Below are 18,805 nucleotides of genomic sequence, written 5' to 3' on the forward strand. Positions count from 1 at the left end.
GCGCATATATACATAAATAAGCATTGAAATCTATAAATTCCTGTATAAATAAAATAATTAATAAATAAATACGCAAATAAATAAATGAGTAAATAAATCCATGAATGCAGGCATAAAATAAATAAATACGCAAATAAACAAATAAATAAATAAATGTCTGCATAAATAAAAATGGATAAAAACGAAAATATATAAATAAATAAGTAAATAAATTCTGCATAAATAAAACAAAGCATAAATAAATAGGAAAATATAAATTAATGCATAAATAAAACCATAAATAAATAAAAAAGCTAATATAACAATAAATGAGTAAATAAATCCACAAATTCCTGCATAAATAAAGCAAATAAATATGCAATTTATTTATTTATTGTTTTATTTATGCAGGAATTTACGAATTTATTTATGAACTTATTTATTTATTTGTTTTTACCTATTTTTGTATAGTTTTTGAAGGTTTCGTCTTCTATAGGTTTTTAGTAAAATAGTAAAAAAGTAAAATAGTGAAAAACAAATGTTTTTCAATGATTTTTATTGTTACAACTGTTTATTTTAATTAATTTCGATTTTTAGTTCGTTGTAAAACTGACGCAGAATTCATTTCATTAAGGCGTAACGCTGGTGTTTTACAAGTTTAGCCTGTTTACCGCGCAGCCGCTTGCATACAGGCTATGAGTATGTGTGATCAGTTATTGATTGATTATAAGGCAAATACTTTATGCAAAAACAATATGGCACTTTCAAATGGCCACAGAAACGCTCCACAGAAACGGCCCAGCCTGCGTCACATTTAGAATTGAATGTGAATGTTCGAAACGGTGACATCATAGCTAAGAGAATGCGAATGCAACTCTGACTTTGGCATTCTGCGGTTAAACTAGTTGAGCGATGGGTCAACGTAATTGTCGTTGCAAAAAGGCAAACAATGATTTTGAGCGTGTGCACGTTTACCATCACGATGCACCGCCACAGCTCACCAATTTGGTGGAAGCTCATTAACATCCTGTTGGCGTAGGTGAAGATGCGAGTGAGGGGAAAAATAAAAAGAGAAAGGAGGCCAACCGTAAAAAGAAAAGAAGGTTCAAGTTGTGGCGGTGGTTCTCCTGTCTGAGAGCTGCTGAAAAAAATAGTACACTTCAGGTTGATGGAGAGGCTCAGGACACTGGGGCAACTGCAGCACCACCTGAAGTACAACCTTCCTCCTTCTCAGGTGACGGATCTCTACAGCAGGTCATTCATACTGTAGACCTCAATCTTCAGGAACCTTCAGCCAGTGACCCTGAAGTCTATCCAACAGTAAAGACACATCTTACTGTTCAACCTGATGTCCTCCGTTCTCCAGTTCTGAGCAGCAATACTGCTCAGACTTCATTCAACTGTAACTTTGACATCAGCCAGACTCCATTGCTTAGTCCTGACTATTGTGATGAAGCCGAAAGCTTAGCTCACACCTTATCTGACTGGAGCATTGATTCTGGCCTGGCTCTAGCACGCACCACATCAAGGTGGAGCAATGATTTCACTAAGACTTCAGCACACACCATGTCAGATTGGAGCATTGATAAGATCAAAACTCCAACACGCACCACATCAGATTGGAGTACTGACGCTACCCGGACTCCGGTACACAAAGTGTCAGTCTGGAGTATTGATGTCACCCAGCCTCCATTTCACTCATCCACTTCTGATTGTTGTAACAATGCTACTGAGATTCCAGTCCCCGATGCTTCCGAGGGGAGTGCCAATTTCCCTCAGATTTCACAGCACACAACGTCAGACTGGAGCATCAATGGTGGTCAAACTCCAGTCTGCACACAGGCCTCTGTTTCAAAACAAATAGAGAATAATGGAAAGATGACAAGTCAGGGTAAGTTGACTGTCCCTTAAACACACACACACACACAAACACACACACACACACACACACACACACACACACACACACACACACACCTGCAATACTATATCAGGCCATTTTAATGTTTCCATTTGTGACCCTGGACCACAAAACCAGTCTTAAGTTATACATTTTTGGCAATAGGTAAAACTAAAGCTTATTTATTCAACATTCAGACCTCATTTTCAAAAAATGTACACTGACATGCTGGGTGAAGGATCCTTTGGAACTGTGTACAAAGGGCGACGTCTACACGATGACTTAAAGGTGCCTTTCATTTTTCTGGATAGGATAAATAGTAACAAATACAATATGTTAGCTGTACAATCATTCTTACATACACTTTGCTTATTTCTTGTTTATTAGGTGGCAGTGAAATTTGTCACAAAGACGGAAGATGTGGAATACATACGTATCGTAAGTGATTTCTCATAAGACAAGCTACTGTTGTCGAAATTTTGTGAAATTATGATTCAATTCATAATCTATAGAAGATATATCTATCTAAACATCATAAAAAATGTATTTCCTGTAGTCGGGTCATTCAGAGCCCTTTCCTCTTGAAGTTGCACTTCTCATCCTCGCCCATGGAGTATCCAGCGTTCCAGAAATAATCCAGCTTCTGGACTGGCAGGACCAGGAGGACCATTATATAATGGTGTTGGAATACCCTTCACCCTGTGAGGACCTATATGCTTTCACAGAAAGCTATGGAGGATCCATAAGTGAAGGTTTAGCGCGTGTTGTTATGCAGCAGGCAACTCAAGCTGCATACATGTGCTGCCGCAATGGTGTTCTACATCGCGATATCAAACTTGAAAATCTACTAATCAACAAGGAGACTCATAAAGTCAAATTAATAGACTTTGGGTGTGGAGACCTTCTCAAGAAATTACCCTACGATACATTTGCCGGTATGTATTAACCCTTAAGCTGTGAAAAACGATATTCTGAATTTATAGCAACAAATGCTAATTGATGCAAAAATCTTTTACCTTTAGGCACCCTTGAGTACTGCCCCCCAGAGTTTGAGGAAACGGGTGAATACAATGGGAAGCCGGCAACAGTCTGGTCCCTTGGCATCCTCTTGTTTGTATTGGTGTGTGAGGACTTTCCCAACCCTCAAGAACTGCACATGATCAATGAGAACAACTTCTCCAAAGCTGGCTTGTCCGATGGTAAGCTCTTTATTTCAAAGACTCTTACATGCAACATCAAAGGAGGTGTGAAGTTCAAGGTAAACAGATGTTTCAACTGTTTTACACAGAATGCTGTCAGTTGATTAGTTGCTGTCTCCAGCAAAAGCCAGAGCAGCGGATTCAATTAAAAGAGATTCTTCTCCACGAATGGTTCAAGGTATGAAGCCTAAGCAGAGTATTTTGGGAGGGTTAATTCAAACACAAGACTATGGATGTTAGCTTAGAGAATATTAGATTTGGATTGACTTTTGATAAACTAATTGCTGTTTTTATTTTAGGACACCAACCTGGAGAACTGAAGAACAGCCACCCTACATGTTATTGTCTTGAGAGGAACGTTTCAGGCTGTTTGAGGCAGGAAATCTTGAGCAGGAGGTGGCTCCTCTCAAAACAAACAATAAAACATATGCATTAATTGAACTCTTGTGAAGAGTATTATTTGACAAAAACAATTCTAGGAGAGCACATATTTACATAGTACTGTGAATCTTGTTTCTGTCATGTATGATAAGTATGCAATGCATTTCTTGTGTCATGCTATTCTTACAGTTAAAAAGATGACTAGACGCTGCATATTGACACAATAAACGTGTCAAAAAAGTCACCAACACAAAACAGCTGATGATAAACATCATTTTAAGCTGTAAAATGACATCACATTTCCTCTCTGAAAATTAATATTTAAAATAACTGACACTTCCCTGCCACATGTATTTGTTCTTCAGACATCTCACCAAGCAATGAGACGTTTAAATGCTGTCTAATAGACTCTAAACGTCTGGCCAAAAGAAGGCTAAATTTGGGTAGGCAGTGCAAATCTATATGGCTACTTGATGACTTGATTTATAGATAATTATTCATTCATTCATTTTCCTTCGGCTTAGTCCCTTTATTAATCAGGGGTTGCCACAGCGGAAAGATCTGCTAACTTATCCAGTATATGTTTTACACAGCAGATGTCCTTCCAGTCACAACCAAGTAAACTCCTACACACTCACATTCACACACATACACTATGGCTGATTTAGACTGTGGCTTCTACAATTCAGTTTCCCCTACCTGTACTGTGGGGGAAACTGGAGCACCTGGAGGAAACCCACATGAACATAGAGAGAACATGCAAACTCCACAAAGAAACGCCAAGTGACCCAGCTTGGTCCCGCTAGGAAGCCAGCGACCACCTTGCTGTGCAGCAACAGTGCTAACCACTGAGCCTCCATGCCACCTTATAAGCAGTTAGATGTTTTTCAAACACACACAAAAACGTTTGTTTTTTTTCCCTTCGCAAGTTGAATAACTGTGCATAGGTCAATTCAAACATAATACATCTAGATATGTTTATATCATGTTTACAGTTTTTGGCCATAAATACTTAAACAATGACAATATGTGGGCTTGAAATTGCTAATTTTAAAATTTTGTTCTAAATTTTTTATTTTCTGTGCAAATACAAAAAACATAAATAAATTTTTAAAAAATGGCAATGCCATGTGAAAGCAAATCCGAGCAGCAAATCCAGATTTCACAATCTCCAGGGCCCGGTTTTTCAAAAGTAATCCACTAGGATTTTGGATAAGGGATTGGATCAAATCTTGAAAATGGGTTTTTCAAAAGAAAAAACGGATTACATAATCAGATTAGATCACGTAATCTAATCTTGGTTTTGATTTGGATAGTTTGGGTTTTTCAGACCTTTTTTGTAGGATCTGGATCATTTTGATCCAAAAAACCTGGATTAAACTGATCCCATCAGAAGGGTGCATTTAGCGTGGATTTCATGCCCAAAATGTAATAAAAACGTAAAAAAATGTATTAAATAAAACTATATTGGATCATGCAGAATCTTACGAGATATACTATTTATTCATAACGTTTTAATTTTATTTGTTCATCTGTCAGGCTATAGTGATTATAGGCTTTAACGTAAACTGTTAACCCTTACTGTAGATTATGCAGTAAATAACTGTAAAATAGCCAGTGTTTTGCTGTAATAAAAGGAAACAGTATTTTACAGTAAAAGGAGCAGGATTTGTATGAAATTTTGTAGTGCAAAGAATAAATTACAGTAATTTATTTTATGTACCCATTACAGATAGTTACTGTGATAATAAATGGTAAATTACTGCTCAACCATTATTACCCCATGTACTCTGATGCTTTATGTTGCTATATATATATATATATATATATATATATATATATATATATATATAGTTCAGTTTTGGTATGTGTATGGTCAGTATTGAGGAGAAAGTGAGGCAATGCATTGATGATAAGATAAATTTCTCTGCAGCCATCTCTGTGTTTTCTTTGGTTCCTTTTATGTTTTTAACATTGAGTATCAGGAGTCAACCAATGTCAATGTCACAGAGCTAATTAAAAGGTAAAGATATCGACCTATATATTACCTATAGTAATATATATTACTATAGGTTTGGAACAACATGAGGATCAGATTATTATTTTTTTTTTTATTTGTTTGCTTTGGATGAAGTTTTTATATTTTTATTGTTTTTATTCAATGATATGTGCATGATTGTGATAAATGTAGGCAATTCCTTTGAAAATATGCTATGTACCAGGGATGTCAAACTCCTGAAAGGCCACAGCCCAGCAGAATTTAGTTCCAGCCCTGCTTCAACACACTACCTTTAGATTTAGTTTGATCAGGTGTGTTTAATTAGTATAACTGCACTGTTACTCTGGCTATTTTACAGTTATTTACTGCACAATCTACAGTGTTTTGCTGTAATAAAAGGAAACATTTATTATTTATTAACACATTATTTTACTGTAAAAGGAGTAGACTTTGTATGAAATTGTGTAGTGCAAAAAATAAATTACAGTAATTTACTTTATGTACTCATTACAGATAGTAACTGACAATAAATAGCAAATTACTGTTCAACCATTACTGTCCCATCTTCTCTGATGGTTTATGTTGCTATGTATAGAGATGTGCATTTTAAAGGCAGAAATTAATGATTTAGGCATCACCACACACTCCCACGGGCTGTCTGTCTTCTTCTAAACACAAAGGTGTTAGAAAGAGTTTTCAGAAAATGCTGGCCCTTTAAGGGAGCCAGGTGTTTGATTTGTTTACTGCTGAGTGTGCTCTATTCTCTGTCCATCAATTCAGATGTAGAGTCTGATATGTATTAGGCTTTAAATAAGAATCTACAACGAGTAAATAAAATGTGTTCAAATGTTTTTGAGGGTTTCAATAATAAGGCTGTGTTTTAAGTTATATTGTTGTTATCTTGAACTGTGTACTTGAAAGCTACATTGTTAGCTAGTTAGCCTCTCCTCATATAACTTCTTACATTACTTTTGTCTAAGTATATGTATTTATTGGATATTGGATATTGCATACTGCCATAATGTACAGATGCTAACAGTTGTATGTATCTTTCCGGCAACTAAGCCAAAATTAAATTCCATCATCTCTGTAAGGTAACATGTGCACATCATCACAGGGAATCACAAAAACATGATACACATAGCCATCCACACACAAAAGCTCCACTGTCAGGTCACAGGTTGTGAGTTTGTTGCCAAGTATTTTTCAGAGCAGTGTTTCCACCTATGAATTTATATTAGAAACAATAAAAGTTTGTTGTCATGAGATAATTATAACAATAAAAGATTGGATCCTTTGGTTTTTCGATGTTGCCAACTTTATTTTTATTTTTTATAATTATTTTAAACTTTTTATTGAGATTTGACACAGTTTTTAATTACTTAAAACTTTAAAATTTAAAATAATTATGTCGTGTTTTTTGCTGTTCATTTGCTGATCTACCTTCCTGCAGATTCCAGTTGCTATCCATATCAAACACACCTAAACCAATTAATTAGGACCTAAACACCACTTGATAATTACAGGCAGGTGTGTTTGATATGGGTAGCAACTGAAATCTGCAGGAAGGTAGATATCCAGGAACCGGATTGAGCACCCCTGCTATATACCATGGGGGTCAAACTCCAAGTTCCTGGAGAACTGCAGCAGCAGAATTTAGTATCCACCCTGCTTCAACATTACCTGTAGATTTCTAACAAGCCTTAATTAGTTTGATCAGGTGTGTTTAACTAGAGTAACAGCTTAAAGTCCCGGTCACACTGCACTTTTCTCCCAATAGACTTCGATTCATACGCATGTGAGTACTGCAGACCTGGAATAATAGCTCATGCGACAAATTTCATAATTCGCAGCATTGGAAAGTTCAAGCTTGGAGAACGCTGACATGCAAAATCACATCATGTGATTGCTTGATACCAATCAAAGATCAAAACGTGACCTCTCTGGCTTGCTTTTTCAATCTCTAATTATTTTGTTGAATTCCACTTCTCGCGTTGTTTAATTCCACTTCGCAGTGCAGTATGACAGAATTTCGCATGCTCAAACGTTAATGTGACCGCAGCCTTACTGTGCAGACCTGTAATCTGCAAGACAATAATTATATCTGCTGATTTCTTAATTTTGTTCTACTTTTTCTGTTATTTATTTGTTTGGTGCCAAAACAATAAAATAAATTTGTCTGAAAAATGTTATGCCTTCTATTTTTTTAATAACAGCTAAGAATACTGATTAATTTTAGTAACACTACAATAACTATATATTACATACTATTAATGTGTATGCAGTATAATGCTGTGATTTGTAACACTACAATACAGTAATTAACTGTACACAGTTTCCAGTTAGTTACCACTGCTGCTCTATTACAGTAATTAACTGGCAACAAAGTTGCCAGCTACTCACTGTATCGGTTCAGTTACAGTAAATAACTGGCAACACTGTTGCCAGTCACTCACTGTAATGGTTCAGTTACAGTAATTAACTGGCAACACTGTTGCCAGTTACTTACTGTAACTGAACTTTTACAGTGAGTGGCTGGCAACAGTGTTGCCAGTATTCTACTGTAAAATTAACCCGGTAAGGTCTAACAGTGTATTTAGCCTTTCAGTATAGGCCTACAGCAAAATAGAAAGAGTTTGGCCTCATAAAACAATCCCCCAAACAGCTGTCAAAATTTACCAAAAACCATACATTTTATTCTGTTACTAATTGATATATATATATATATATATATATATATATATATATATATATATATATATATATATATATATATATATTCATCACAATGGAAAATATTTTTGTGTTTAGAATATTCATTAGTGATGCATGCAATGATTACAGAATAACAAAAAAAATGCAAAGAATGGCAATGGCAATTTGAAACTTATTATAAATATCCTCAATGTACAGTGTTGTAGATCTCAGATGAGCGGACTGCTGGAAGAGGATGGGGTGGGGTTTTTCTTGCTTTTATTATTTATTATTATAATTATTTTATTATTTATAAAATTTTCTTAGTTTTCATTTCAAATAATAATAAATTTATATTTACCCCACACTGGCTATTCTACTTGTTGCTCTTTACATAGGCCTATCTATCCATCTACATTGTGATTGAACACTGGTAATCCAGATTTAGTGATCCTAAAAAGTTCCTATCTGGATCAGAATGATCCAATCCAATGTTGCTTTGAAAAACTGGCTCAAAAAGTAAGCTGGATTACGTGATCACGGATTGCAAAAACAGGATTACTAAATCCGGATCAATTTTATCCAGATTAAACCTTTTGAAAAACCGGGCCCAGATGCAAAAAGCTCTTAAGTAAAAAATTTTCAGAGCAAACGTATTTCTGCCACGTGTCGCGTGCACTGATCCACACGTGAGTCCAATTGCGCTCTTACAGCTGAAAAATTAAAACAAAACCTTCGTTGCAGCACATTTTAAAAACACGACCTGTATCTCCAAAACAAATCTTATTCTTTTCCCACTTCTTTTGGCAACCCAACATGGCGTCTATCTGCCGTCTGAACACTGTTTCAGGTACAAACAGTCTTGTAAGCTAGCTTTCATATTAATGAAGTTGCACGGCATACACAATAAAGCGCTGATTGGTTTGAACCAAGTCTCTCATGAATGAATGCAGCACACTCAGAGACGTCACAAGGTACTCCCAGGTACAGACATAAAGTCTACACACTAGATTACACGCTAAGATCTCATGACTGTGACGCAGCTTCAAAAAATTAGTTTCTAACTGGAAGTATAAATTTGCTCGAAATTAGGCGAAAACAAACGATTTTCACTTTTTAGTGAAATATTTGTGTCCTAATAGTGTTTTTAGCAGTGTGGGACACATATACGACCGTCAACAGCTCAAAAAAAGGTGTTTTACTGTTTTGTGAGCCTGTAAGTGCAAGTACTTAAATAATTTTATATTTAGTTCATTACTATAACCTTTTAAGCGAATTCTACTTTTTTGTAGACAAAGTTTTATTGGATGAATAACTTTAAGTACAATAGAGTTTTTGTCTGATCCTGCACCTGCTCCCAACCTGACTTACTGTTCAGGCTATGGCATTTTCTCGTGGCTGCAGTTGCAGGACACTTCTGGTGAGTATACTGTAAACATTTCACCCAGTTTTTATTTTCGGCTGTTTGTGAATACAGGAAAACACTGTTTTAAGTATGTTTCGCTTAAAATGTATACTAAATAGTTCATGGGAGCTGTTAATGTTGACAAATGAGACACGTGATTATATTTAGAAGGACCAACTGAATTATTCTTTTTCTTTTTTCTCCACACAGATATTGTGAGGTGTTATTTGTTAGCTTGTTAAAGCTACTTGTAGTGTAAGTAAATAGTATGTTTAAATTTTGTTCTAAACTTTATTTTATTTCATTGAATACCAGGGGACTTAAAGACAGTATTAAGAGAAAAGCAATATTCTTATTTTGCAAAAGTCAACAGGCACAATGTATATTTTTACAAGAGACACATTCCAGCGCAGAGGACTCAACCTTCTGGAGAAACCAATGGGGTGATACTATACTGTTTAGTCATGGAACTATAGATCTGCTGGCGTAGTCATATGCTTGAATAACTGTCCTGGTAAAGTAGTTAAAGTGAAAGAAGATAAGGATGGACACTGGATTGCTGCAGTTTTGATGATTGAAGGTACTCCACTGATTCTTCTAAATGTTTACGGATATAATGGTCAATATAAAAAGAGAATTTTGCTGGAATGCATTTCAGAAACTATTAGAGAGTTGAAAACATTTTTCCCAACTGAAAATATGTTGGTGACTTTAATTGTGTCCCTGATGAATGGATGGATAGATTTTCAACAAAATACGGTTATTATGAAATGAATGTATTACAAATGTTTGTATTAATACTTCCCTAATAGACGTTTGGAATCATGTTAACCCTGAAGTAAGGCAATATTCATGGATTAGACCCAATGGAAATTGTAAATCAAGAATAGATTTTTGGTTGGTAACCCAAGAAATTTTTAAATATGTTTTGCAAGCTAAAATCTCTGCAGCTCCTACAACTGATCATTGTGTAATTACTGTCACACTGATCCCAGGCTCTGAAAGAACATGTAGGCAAAAATATTGGAAATTTAATGCAAACTTGTTAAAAGAAGAATATTTTTGTGACATAGTTAAAAAAATCTTATATTCAATCATGACAAATGATGAGATAAAGTGAGAATGTACTCAATTAATTATGGTAAAATATTGTGTAATAAGCAAAAATAATTAGAAAAACAGCCGATAAAAGACATTAATGATTGTTGTAAAAAGGATTTATCATTAGAACCTAATAAAGAGGAAATGATTAGATTACAAACTAAATTAGACGATTTCTACTTAAATAGGGCACAAGGGGCATATATACGATCTAGAGCAAAATGGATGGAAGTTGGTGTAAAAAACAGCTCTTATTTTAGTAGATTAGAAAAAAGTAGACAGAAATGCAATTACCACCTTAAATCCAAATAATAAAATTGTAACTGATCCAAAAGAAATAAGTAATGAGATTTTTAAACTTTATCAAAGCCTATATTCATCATCATTTTCCATGAAAGATTCTGAGAATTTCTTCAAAAATTCTATAATTTTATTCCTAAAATTGATGAAGATTTTAAAATGATATGTGACTCTGATTTATAAATTGAAGAACTTGATGCTGCTATTAAAAAAATGGCTTTAGGTAAATCACCAGGTCAAGATGGACTTGCAACTAACTTTTATCTTTTTTCTGGAATGATATGAGAGAAATGCTCTTTAAAGCACTAAAAGAATGTTTAGAAAGTCATACACTACTAACTACAATGAAACAGGCTATAATTATTTTAATACCTAAACCAAAAAAGACAACACTCTTATTGATAATTTAAGACCAATTACTTTACTTAACATTGATTACAAAATATTCACTCATGCATTAGCTACTAGACTTAAAGGTGGTATAGGTAAAATTATTAGTGATACACAATCTGGGTTTCTTCCAAATCGACTAATACATAATAACATTCGCATGGTGTTAGATTTATTAGACTATTCACATTTGATAGAGGATGATGGTATAATACTATTTCTGGATTTTCTAAAAGCTTTTGATAAACTTGAACACCCTTTTGTTTTTCAGTCTCAACAATATTTTGGGTTTGGGACAAAATGTATTAATATTCTTTCAATGTTGACAATATAACAAATAACAAGTGTTGTTTTACTTCAATCGGGTACTACAAAGAGATTTGATATCAGAAGGGGAATACGACAGGGAGATCCAGTCAGCCCCCTTCTTTCTTACTTGCTGCCGAATTATTAGCACTGTATATTAAAAATATTAAGCCATTAAAAGTAGATCCTTGTTAATTACACAACTAGCTGATGATACAACTTGATTTCTGAAGGACTCTAATCAAATACCGATTGCCTTAAAGTCTATATCATTGTTTTCTAATGCTTCAGGGTTACATTTAAATTTGAAAAAATGTGAGATTCTAACTCTTCACAATAATACATAAAATTCATTGTATAATATCCCAATTAAAAGCTAAATAACATACTTGGGAATAACTATTACAAAAAGTTTTAGGGACAGGGAAAATAATAATACTCATACTGTTGTAAAGAAAAATAAAAAAACATTAAGTAGCCGGTTACAAAGAAATATTTCAATTTTGGGGAGAATATTATTAACAAAAATGGAAGCAATATCAAGATTAATCTATCCAGCATTTTCCTTAGGTGTAACAGAAATATGTATTAAACAAATTAACAGAGTTCATTATGAGTTTATTTGGAACAATAAGCAACATTTAATTCGAAAAAATGATTTGGTAAAGTTATCAGAGGAAGGGGGGTTGAATGCTATTGATTTTGGCGTTATAAATGGAGTAATGAAGTTAAAATGGTTACAAAGCTTTGTTAAAGGTGAACCGTCTTTATGGTTTAGCATCCCTTTTCATATTTTTCAAAGGATGGGAGGAATTTCTTTTTTTCTAAAATGTGATTTTGACTTACTAAAATTGCCATTTAAATTGTCTGGTTTTCATGCAGAAGTGTTACTATATTGGAAGATGTTGTACAAGCACAATTTTACTCCACATAATGTTATCATTTGGAATAACAGGTGTGTTTTTCTACATGACAGGAAATCTTTATTTTTTAAAGACTGGTTTGACAAAGGAATTAAATGTAATTCATTTAATGGATGATGATGGTAATATGTTGAGCTATGATCATTTTAGGTTAAAATTCAATTTTAATTGTGCATATAGAGAATTCTCTTTGGTTGTCAAAGCTATTAATGTGGCTTTGAGGAACTTAGTTAAAGGTATAGTGCAATACTCCTCTGTAATACCTACACTAGTTGATTTGTTTATAAATAATTATTCATTTTTGGATATTAAACGTAACAACAAGGTCTTGAGATCACTACTGACAAAAGAATATTTTCCTCTTCCTGTTAAAAGAAAAGTTTTATCTGAGAGATTTTCTAAAGCGGACACTATTGATATTAGAAAAAGATACCTGTCATTTCCCTTGTTACCTAAAATGAACGAAGTACATTTCAAAACAATTAATGACATCTATCCATGTAACAAATTTCTTAGAATAAGATTTCATTTAGACAGTAATGCTTGTATTTTTTGCTTGAAAGATATAGAATCCCATGAACATCTTTTTTATAGTTGTTCCAGTGTCAAATCCTTTTGGGACAGATTGTATTAGTGGTTGATAACTAAAAATGTAACACCTGCGTTTGACTATCACATTGTGAAATTTGGCATTTTTATGAAAAACAAGGAAGTTGAATTTTTATGTAATAATATGTTGATTGTAGCAAAATTTTATATACACAAATGTAGATTTGTTAAAGTTTCTCCTTGTTTCAAAGCATTTACAAATGATTTCAATATGTTATATAAATCTATAAAACAAGTAAAAACAAAAGGTGCCTTAAAGCTCTCTAAGCTTTTGTCAACATATATGGACTGACCCCTCTGAATGTAATGTATTTTCTTTTGTATTATTTAAGGTTAATTTTTATGTTATTATTAATTTGTACTGTTTTGTTTATTATATGCTGCTTGGATATAATGATATATATGTTTAACGATGGAAGTTGAAAATGCCTGTGTGTTATTTGAAGTTTAAATTAAAAAAAAAAAAAGTTCGTCAAGAGAATAATAAAATACGAGATTGCTAGAATATAAATGTGTCACTGTGGTAATGGATATACACAATTTATCAATATATATAAACATGTAGCCTATCAAAAAATAGAAGTGCAAGTGACTGATGATATTTTAAGCATGAGGATTAAAATATCAGCCATACTTAATAGTGACGAGTCCAACCATTCATTTATACATTCATTAAAGAATTTAAGCATACAAAATGTCAACCTCAACACTGTCAGTGAAACATATACACACGCACGCAGTACAATAAAGAATGAATGAATAAATTAGGAGCAAAAATATTATGTCAATAGAAAAAAAAGCATGCATCCAAAATCAAAAGAATGCTGAGTTTATACGAAGAACGAAACCGGCAAAAATAAATAAATAAATAAATGAATAAATACGCAAAAAAAAAGAAAAAAATACAAATAAAAGACAAAGTAAATAAATACATAAATTCATACATAAATAAAAAATTAATAAATACGCAAATATATAACGAAATTGAAGAATAAATCCATACATTTCTGCAAAAATAAAATAAAATAAAGAATAACAAAATATGCGCATATATACATAAATAAGCATTGAAATCTATAAATTCCTGTATAAATAAAAAAATTAATAAATAAATACGCAAATAAATAAATAAGTAAATAAATCCATAAATGCAGGCATAAATATTTTTTTTATAAATAAATTAATACGACTGATAAATAAACAAATAAAAAAAATGTCTTCATAAATAAAAATGAATAAAAACGAAAATATATAAATAAATAAGTAAATAAATTCTGCATAAATAAAACAAAGCATAAATAAACAAGAAAATATAAATTACTACATAAATAAAACATTAAATAAATAAAAAAAGCAATTATAAAAATAAATGAGTAAAAAAGTTCACAATTTCCTGCATAAATAAAGCAAATAAATATGCAATGTATTTATTTATTGTTTTATTTATGCAGGAATTTATGAATTTATTTATTCATTTATTTATTTATTTGTTTACTTATTTATTTATAGTTTTTGAAGGTTTCGTCCTCTATAGGTTTTTTTTTTCCTAGGGTGCGAATATCCATGTTGCAGATGCAGATAGATAATGATAAATTGATTGATAAATTGTGCAAAAGGAATAATAACGAAGTAAATAGAAGTGTCTAGCATTTTACAATCCTATATTAAAGAGATTCAGACGTTTTAAATCATTTGGTAAATTTAGGTCCATTCGAATTTTGTTATAAATAAATATATGTAATATAATGTATAATAGTGAAAGTAAAATAGTGAAAAACAAATGTTTTTAATGATTTTTTATTGTTACAACTGTTTATTTGAATTCATTTCGAGTTTTAGTTTGTTGTAAAACTGACGCAGAATTAATTTCATGAAGGCGTAACGCTGGTCTATGTTTTACAAGTTTAGCCTGTTAACCGCGCAGCCGCTTGCATACAGGCTATGAGTATGTGTGATCAGTTATTGATTGATTATAAGGCATATACTTTATGCAAAAACAATATGGCACTTTCAAATGGCCACAGAAACGCTCCACAGAAACGGCCCAGCCTGCGTCACATTTAGAATTGAATGTGAATGTTCGAAACGGTGACATCATAGCTAAGAGAATGCGAATGCAACTCTGACTTTGGCATTCTGCGGTTAAACTAGTTGAGCGATGGGTCAACGTAATTGTCGTTGCAAAAAGGCAAACAATGATTTTGAGCGTGTGTACGTTTACCATCACGATGCACCGCCACAGCTCACCAATTTGGTGGAAGCTCATAAACATCCTGTTGGCGTAGGTGAAGATAGTGCGAGTGAGGGGAAAAATAAAAAGAGAAAGGAGGCCAACCGTAAAAAGAAAAGAAGGTTCAAGTTGTGGCGGTGGTTCTCCTGTCTGAGAGCTGCTGAAAAAAATAGTACACTTCAGGTTGATGGAGAGGCTCAGGACACTGGGGCAACTGCAGCACCACCTGAAGTACAACCTTCCTCCTCTTCAGGTGACGGATCTCTACAGCAGGTCATTCATACTATAGACCTCAATCTTCAGGAACCTTCAGCCAGTGACCCTGAAGTCTATCCAACAGTAAAGAAACATCTTACTGTTCAACCTGATGTCCTCCGTTCTCCAGTTCTGAGCAGCAATACTGCTCAGACTTCATTCGACTGGAAATTTGACATCAGCCAGACTCCATTGCTTAGTCCTGACTATTGTGATGAAGCCGAAAGCTTAGCTCACACCTTATCTGACTGGAGCATTGATTCTGGCCTGGCTCTAGCACGCACCACATCAAGGTGGAGCAATGATTTCACTAAGACTTCAGCACACACCATGTCAGATTGGAGCATTGATAAGATCAAAACACCAACACGCACCACATCAGATTGGAGTACTGACGCTACCCGGACTCCGGTACACAAAGTGTCAGTCTGGAGTATTGATGTCACCCAGCCTCCATTTCACTCATCCACTTCTGATTGTTGTAACAATGCCACTGAGATTCCAGTCCCCGATGCTTCCGAGGGGAGTGCCAATTTCCCTCAGATTTCACAGCACACAACGTCAGACTGGAGCATCAATGGTGGTCAAACTCCAGTCTGCACACAGGCCTCTGTTTCAAAACAAATAGAGAATAATGGAAAGATGACAAGTCAGGGTAAGTTGACTGTCCCTTAAACACACACACACACACACACACACACACACACACACACACACACACACACACACACACACACACACACACACACACACACACACACCTGCACTACTATATCAGGCCATTTTAATGTTTCCATTTGTGACCCTGGACCACAAAACCAGTCTTAAGTTGCACAAGATACATTTTTGGCAATAGGTAAAACTAAAGCTTATTTATTCAACATTCAGACCTCATTTTCAAAAAATGTACACTGATTAAGTAAAACATTTTGTCCTGTTTTACACTGGTTGATATTTCATATTACTTAACCTTGGTTTTGTTTTAATAGTCATCAATTCTTGCCACTATCTGATCGATGACATGCTGGGTGAAGGATCCTTTGGAACTGTGTACAAGGGGCGACGTCTACACGATGACTTAAAGGTGCCTTTCATTTTCCTGGATAGGATAAATAGTAACAAATACAATATGTTAGCTGTACAATCATTCTTACATACACTTTGCTTATTTCTTGTTTATTAGGTGGCAGTGAAATTTGTCACAAAGACGGAAGATGTGGAATACATACGTATCATAAGTGATTTCTCATAAGACAAGCTACTGTTGTCGAAATTTTGTGAAATTATGATTCAATTCATAATCTATAAAATATATATCTATCTAAACATCATAAAAAATGTATTTCCTGTAGTCGGGTCATTCAGAGCCCTTTCCTCTTGAAGTTGCACTTCTCATCCTCGCCCATGGAGTATCCAGCGTTCCAGAAATAATCCAGCTTCTGGACTGGCAGGACCAGGAGGACCATTATATAATGGTGTTGGAATACCCTTCACCCTGTGAGGACCTATATGCTTTCACAGAAAGCTATGGAGGATCCATAAGTGAAGGTTTAGCGCGTGTTGTTATGCAGCAGGCAACTCAAGCTGCATACATGTGCTGCCGCAATGGTGTTCTACATCGCGATATCAAACTTGAAAATCTACTAATCAACAAGGAGACTCATAAAGTCAAATTAATAGACTTTGGGTGTGGAGACCTTCTCAAGAAATTACCCTACGATACATTTGCCGGTATGTATTAACCCTTAAGCTGTGAAAAACGATATTCTGAATGTATAGCAACAAATGCTAATTGATGCAAAAATCTTTTACCTTTAGGCACCCTTGAGTACTGCCCCCCAGAGTTTGAGGAAACGGGTGAATACAATGGGAAGCCGGCAACAGTCTGGTCCCTTGGCATCCTCTTGTTTGTATTGGTGTGTGAGGACTTTCCCAACCCTCAAGAACTGCACATGATCAATGAGAACAACTTCTCCAAAGCTGGCTTGTCCGATGGTAAGCTCTTTATTTCAAAGACTCTTACATGCAACATCAAAGGAGGTGTGAAGTTCAAGGTAAACAGATGTTTCAACTGTTTTTCACAGAATGCTGTCAGTTGATTAGTTGCTGTCTCCAGCAAAAGCCAGAGCAGCGGATTCAATTAAAAGAGATTCTTCTCCACGAATGGTTCAAGGTATGAAGCCTAAGCAGAGTATTTTGGGAGGGTTAATTCAAACACAAGACTATGGATGTTAGCTTAGAGAATATTAGATTTGGATTGACTTTTGATAAACTAATTGCTGTTTTTATTTTAGGACACCAACCTGGAGAACTGAAGAACAGCCACCCTACATGTTATTGTCTTGAGAGGAACGTTTCAGGCTGTTTGAGGCAGGAAATCTTGAGCAGGAGGTGGCTCTTCTCAAAACAAACAATAAAACATATGCATTAATTGAACTCTTGTGAAGAGTATTATTTGACAAAAACTATTCTAGGAGAGCACATATTTACATAGTACTGTGAATCTTGTTTCTGTCATGTATGATAAGTATGCAATGCATTTCTTGTGTCATGCTATTCTTACAGTTAAAAAGATGACTAGAGGCTGCATATTGACACAATAAATGTGTCAAAAAAGTCACCAACACAAAACAGCTGATGATAAACATCATTTTAAGCTGTAAAATGACATCACATTTCCACTCTGAAAATGAATATTTAAAATAACAGACACTTCCCTGCCACATGTATTTGTTCTTCAGACATCTCACCAAGCAATGAGACGTTCAAATGCTGTCTAATAGACTCTAAACGTCTGGCCAAAAGAAGGCTAAATTTGGGTAGGCAGTGCAAATCTATATGGCTACTTGATGACTTGATTTATAGATAATTATTCATTCATTCATTTTCCTTCGGCTTAGTCCCTTTATTAATCAGGGGTTGCCACAGCGGAAAGATCTGCTAACTTATCCAGTATATGTTTTACACAGCAGATGTCCTTCCAGTCACAACCAAGTAAACTCCTATACACTCACATTCACACACATACACTATGGCTAATTTAGACTGTGGCTTCTTCAATTCAGTTTCCCCTACCTGTACTGTGGGGGAAACTGGAGCACCCGGAGGAAACCCACATGAACATAGAGAGAACA

General features: G+C 34.4%; 2 protein-coding genes across 7 annotated transcripts; both read left to right on the forward strand.

The window, feature by feature from the left end:
- Positions 1–246: 246 nt before the first annotated feature.
- Positions 247–18,111, forward strand: LOC147838581 (serine/threonine-protein kinase pim-3-like). 4 transcript variants are annotated; one of them, XM_087304535.1, is made up of 7 exons: positions 247–575; positions 15,026–16,326; positions 16,661–16,755; positions 17,024–17,402; positions 17,490–17,666; positions 17,756–17,844; positions 17,966–18,107. In XM_087304535.1, exons 2-7 carry the CDS (start codon positions 15,345–15,347, stop codon positions 17,984–17,986), a joined length of 1,743 nt encoding a protein of 580 aa, XP_087160661.1. In that variant the 5' UTR covers positions 247–575; positions 15,026–15,344; the 3' UTR covers positions 17,987–18,107. The 4 variants fall into 4 exon arrangements, with proteins under 4 accessions (XP_087160661.1, XP_088507770.1, XP_087160662.1 ...); XM_087304536.1 differs by lacking the exon at positions 247–575 and adding an exon at positions 16,855–16,909 and having other exon boundaries at positions 15,243–16,326; positions 17,966–18,105; XM_088651644.1 differs by lacking the exon at positions 247–575 and having other exon boundaries at positions 14,707–16,326.
- LOC147838582 (serine/threonine-protein kinase pim-3-like) lies at positions 824–3,519 on the forward strand. Of its 3 annotated transcripts, none has more exons than XM_087304542.1 (7): positions 824–1,870; positions 2,077–2,167; positions 2,267–2,317; positions 2,436–2,814; positions 2,902–3,078; positions 3,168–3,256; positions 3,378–3,519. In XM_087304542.1, exons 2-7 carry the CDS (start codon positions 2,093–2,095, stop codon positions 3,396–3,398), a joined length of 792 nt encoding a protein of 263 aa, XP_087160668.1. In that variant the 5' UTR covers positions 824–1,870; positions 2,077–2,092; the 3' UTR covers positions 3,399–3,519. The 3 variants fall into 3 exon arrangements, with proteins under 3 accessions (XP_087160668.1, XP_087160669.1, XP_087160667.1); XM_087304541.1 differs by having other exon boundaries at positions 865–1,870; positions 2,045–2,167; XM_087304543.1 differs by lacking the exon at positions 2,077–2,167 and having other exon boundaries at positions 830–1,870.
- Positions 18,112–18,805: the final 694 nt, after the last annotated feature.

This window comes from Danio rerio, chromosome 22, assembly GCF_052040795.2.
Source record: "Danio rerio strain M-AB ecotype USA chromosome 22, GRCz13ab, whole genome shotgun sequence".
In the NCBI taxonomy this organism is placed as follows: domain Eukaryota; kingdom Metazoa; phylum Chordata; class Actinopteri; order Cypriniformes; family Danionidae; genus Danio; species Danio rerio.

Excerpts from the sequence above, each read along its gene's own strand:
- LOC147838582 (XM_087304542.1), top strand. The coding sequence starts at position 2,093 with ATGTACACTGACATGCTGGGTGAAGGATCCTTTGGAACTGTGTACAAA. Across the intron at positions 2,318-2,435 it reads ATGTGGAATACATACGTATC|TCGGGTCATTCAGAGCCCTT; the intron begins GTAAGTGATTTC and ends TATTTCCTGTAG. Across the intron at positions 2,815-2,901 it reads ACCCTACGATACATTTGCCG|GCACCCTTGAGTACTGCCCC; the intron begins GTATGTATTAAC and ends TTTTACCTTTAG.
- LOC147838581 (XM_087304535.1), top strand. The coding sequence starts at position 15,345 with ATGGGTCAACGTAATTGTCGTTGCAAAAAGGCAAACAATGATTTTGAG. Across the intron at positions 16,756-17,023 it reads GTCTACACGATGACTTAAAG|TCGGGTCATTCAGAGCCCTT; the intron begins GTGCCTTTCATT and ends TATTTCCTGTAG. Across the intron at positions 17,403-17,489 it reads ACCCTACGATACATTTGCCG|GCACCCTTGAGTACTGCCCC; the intron begins GTATGTATTAAC and ends TTTTACCTTTAG.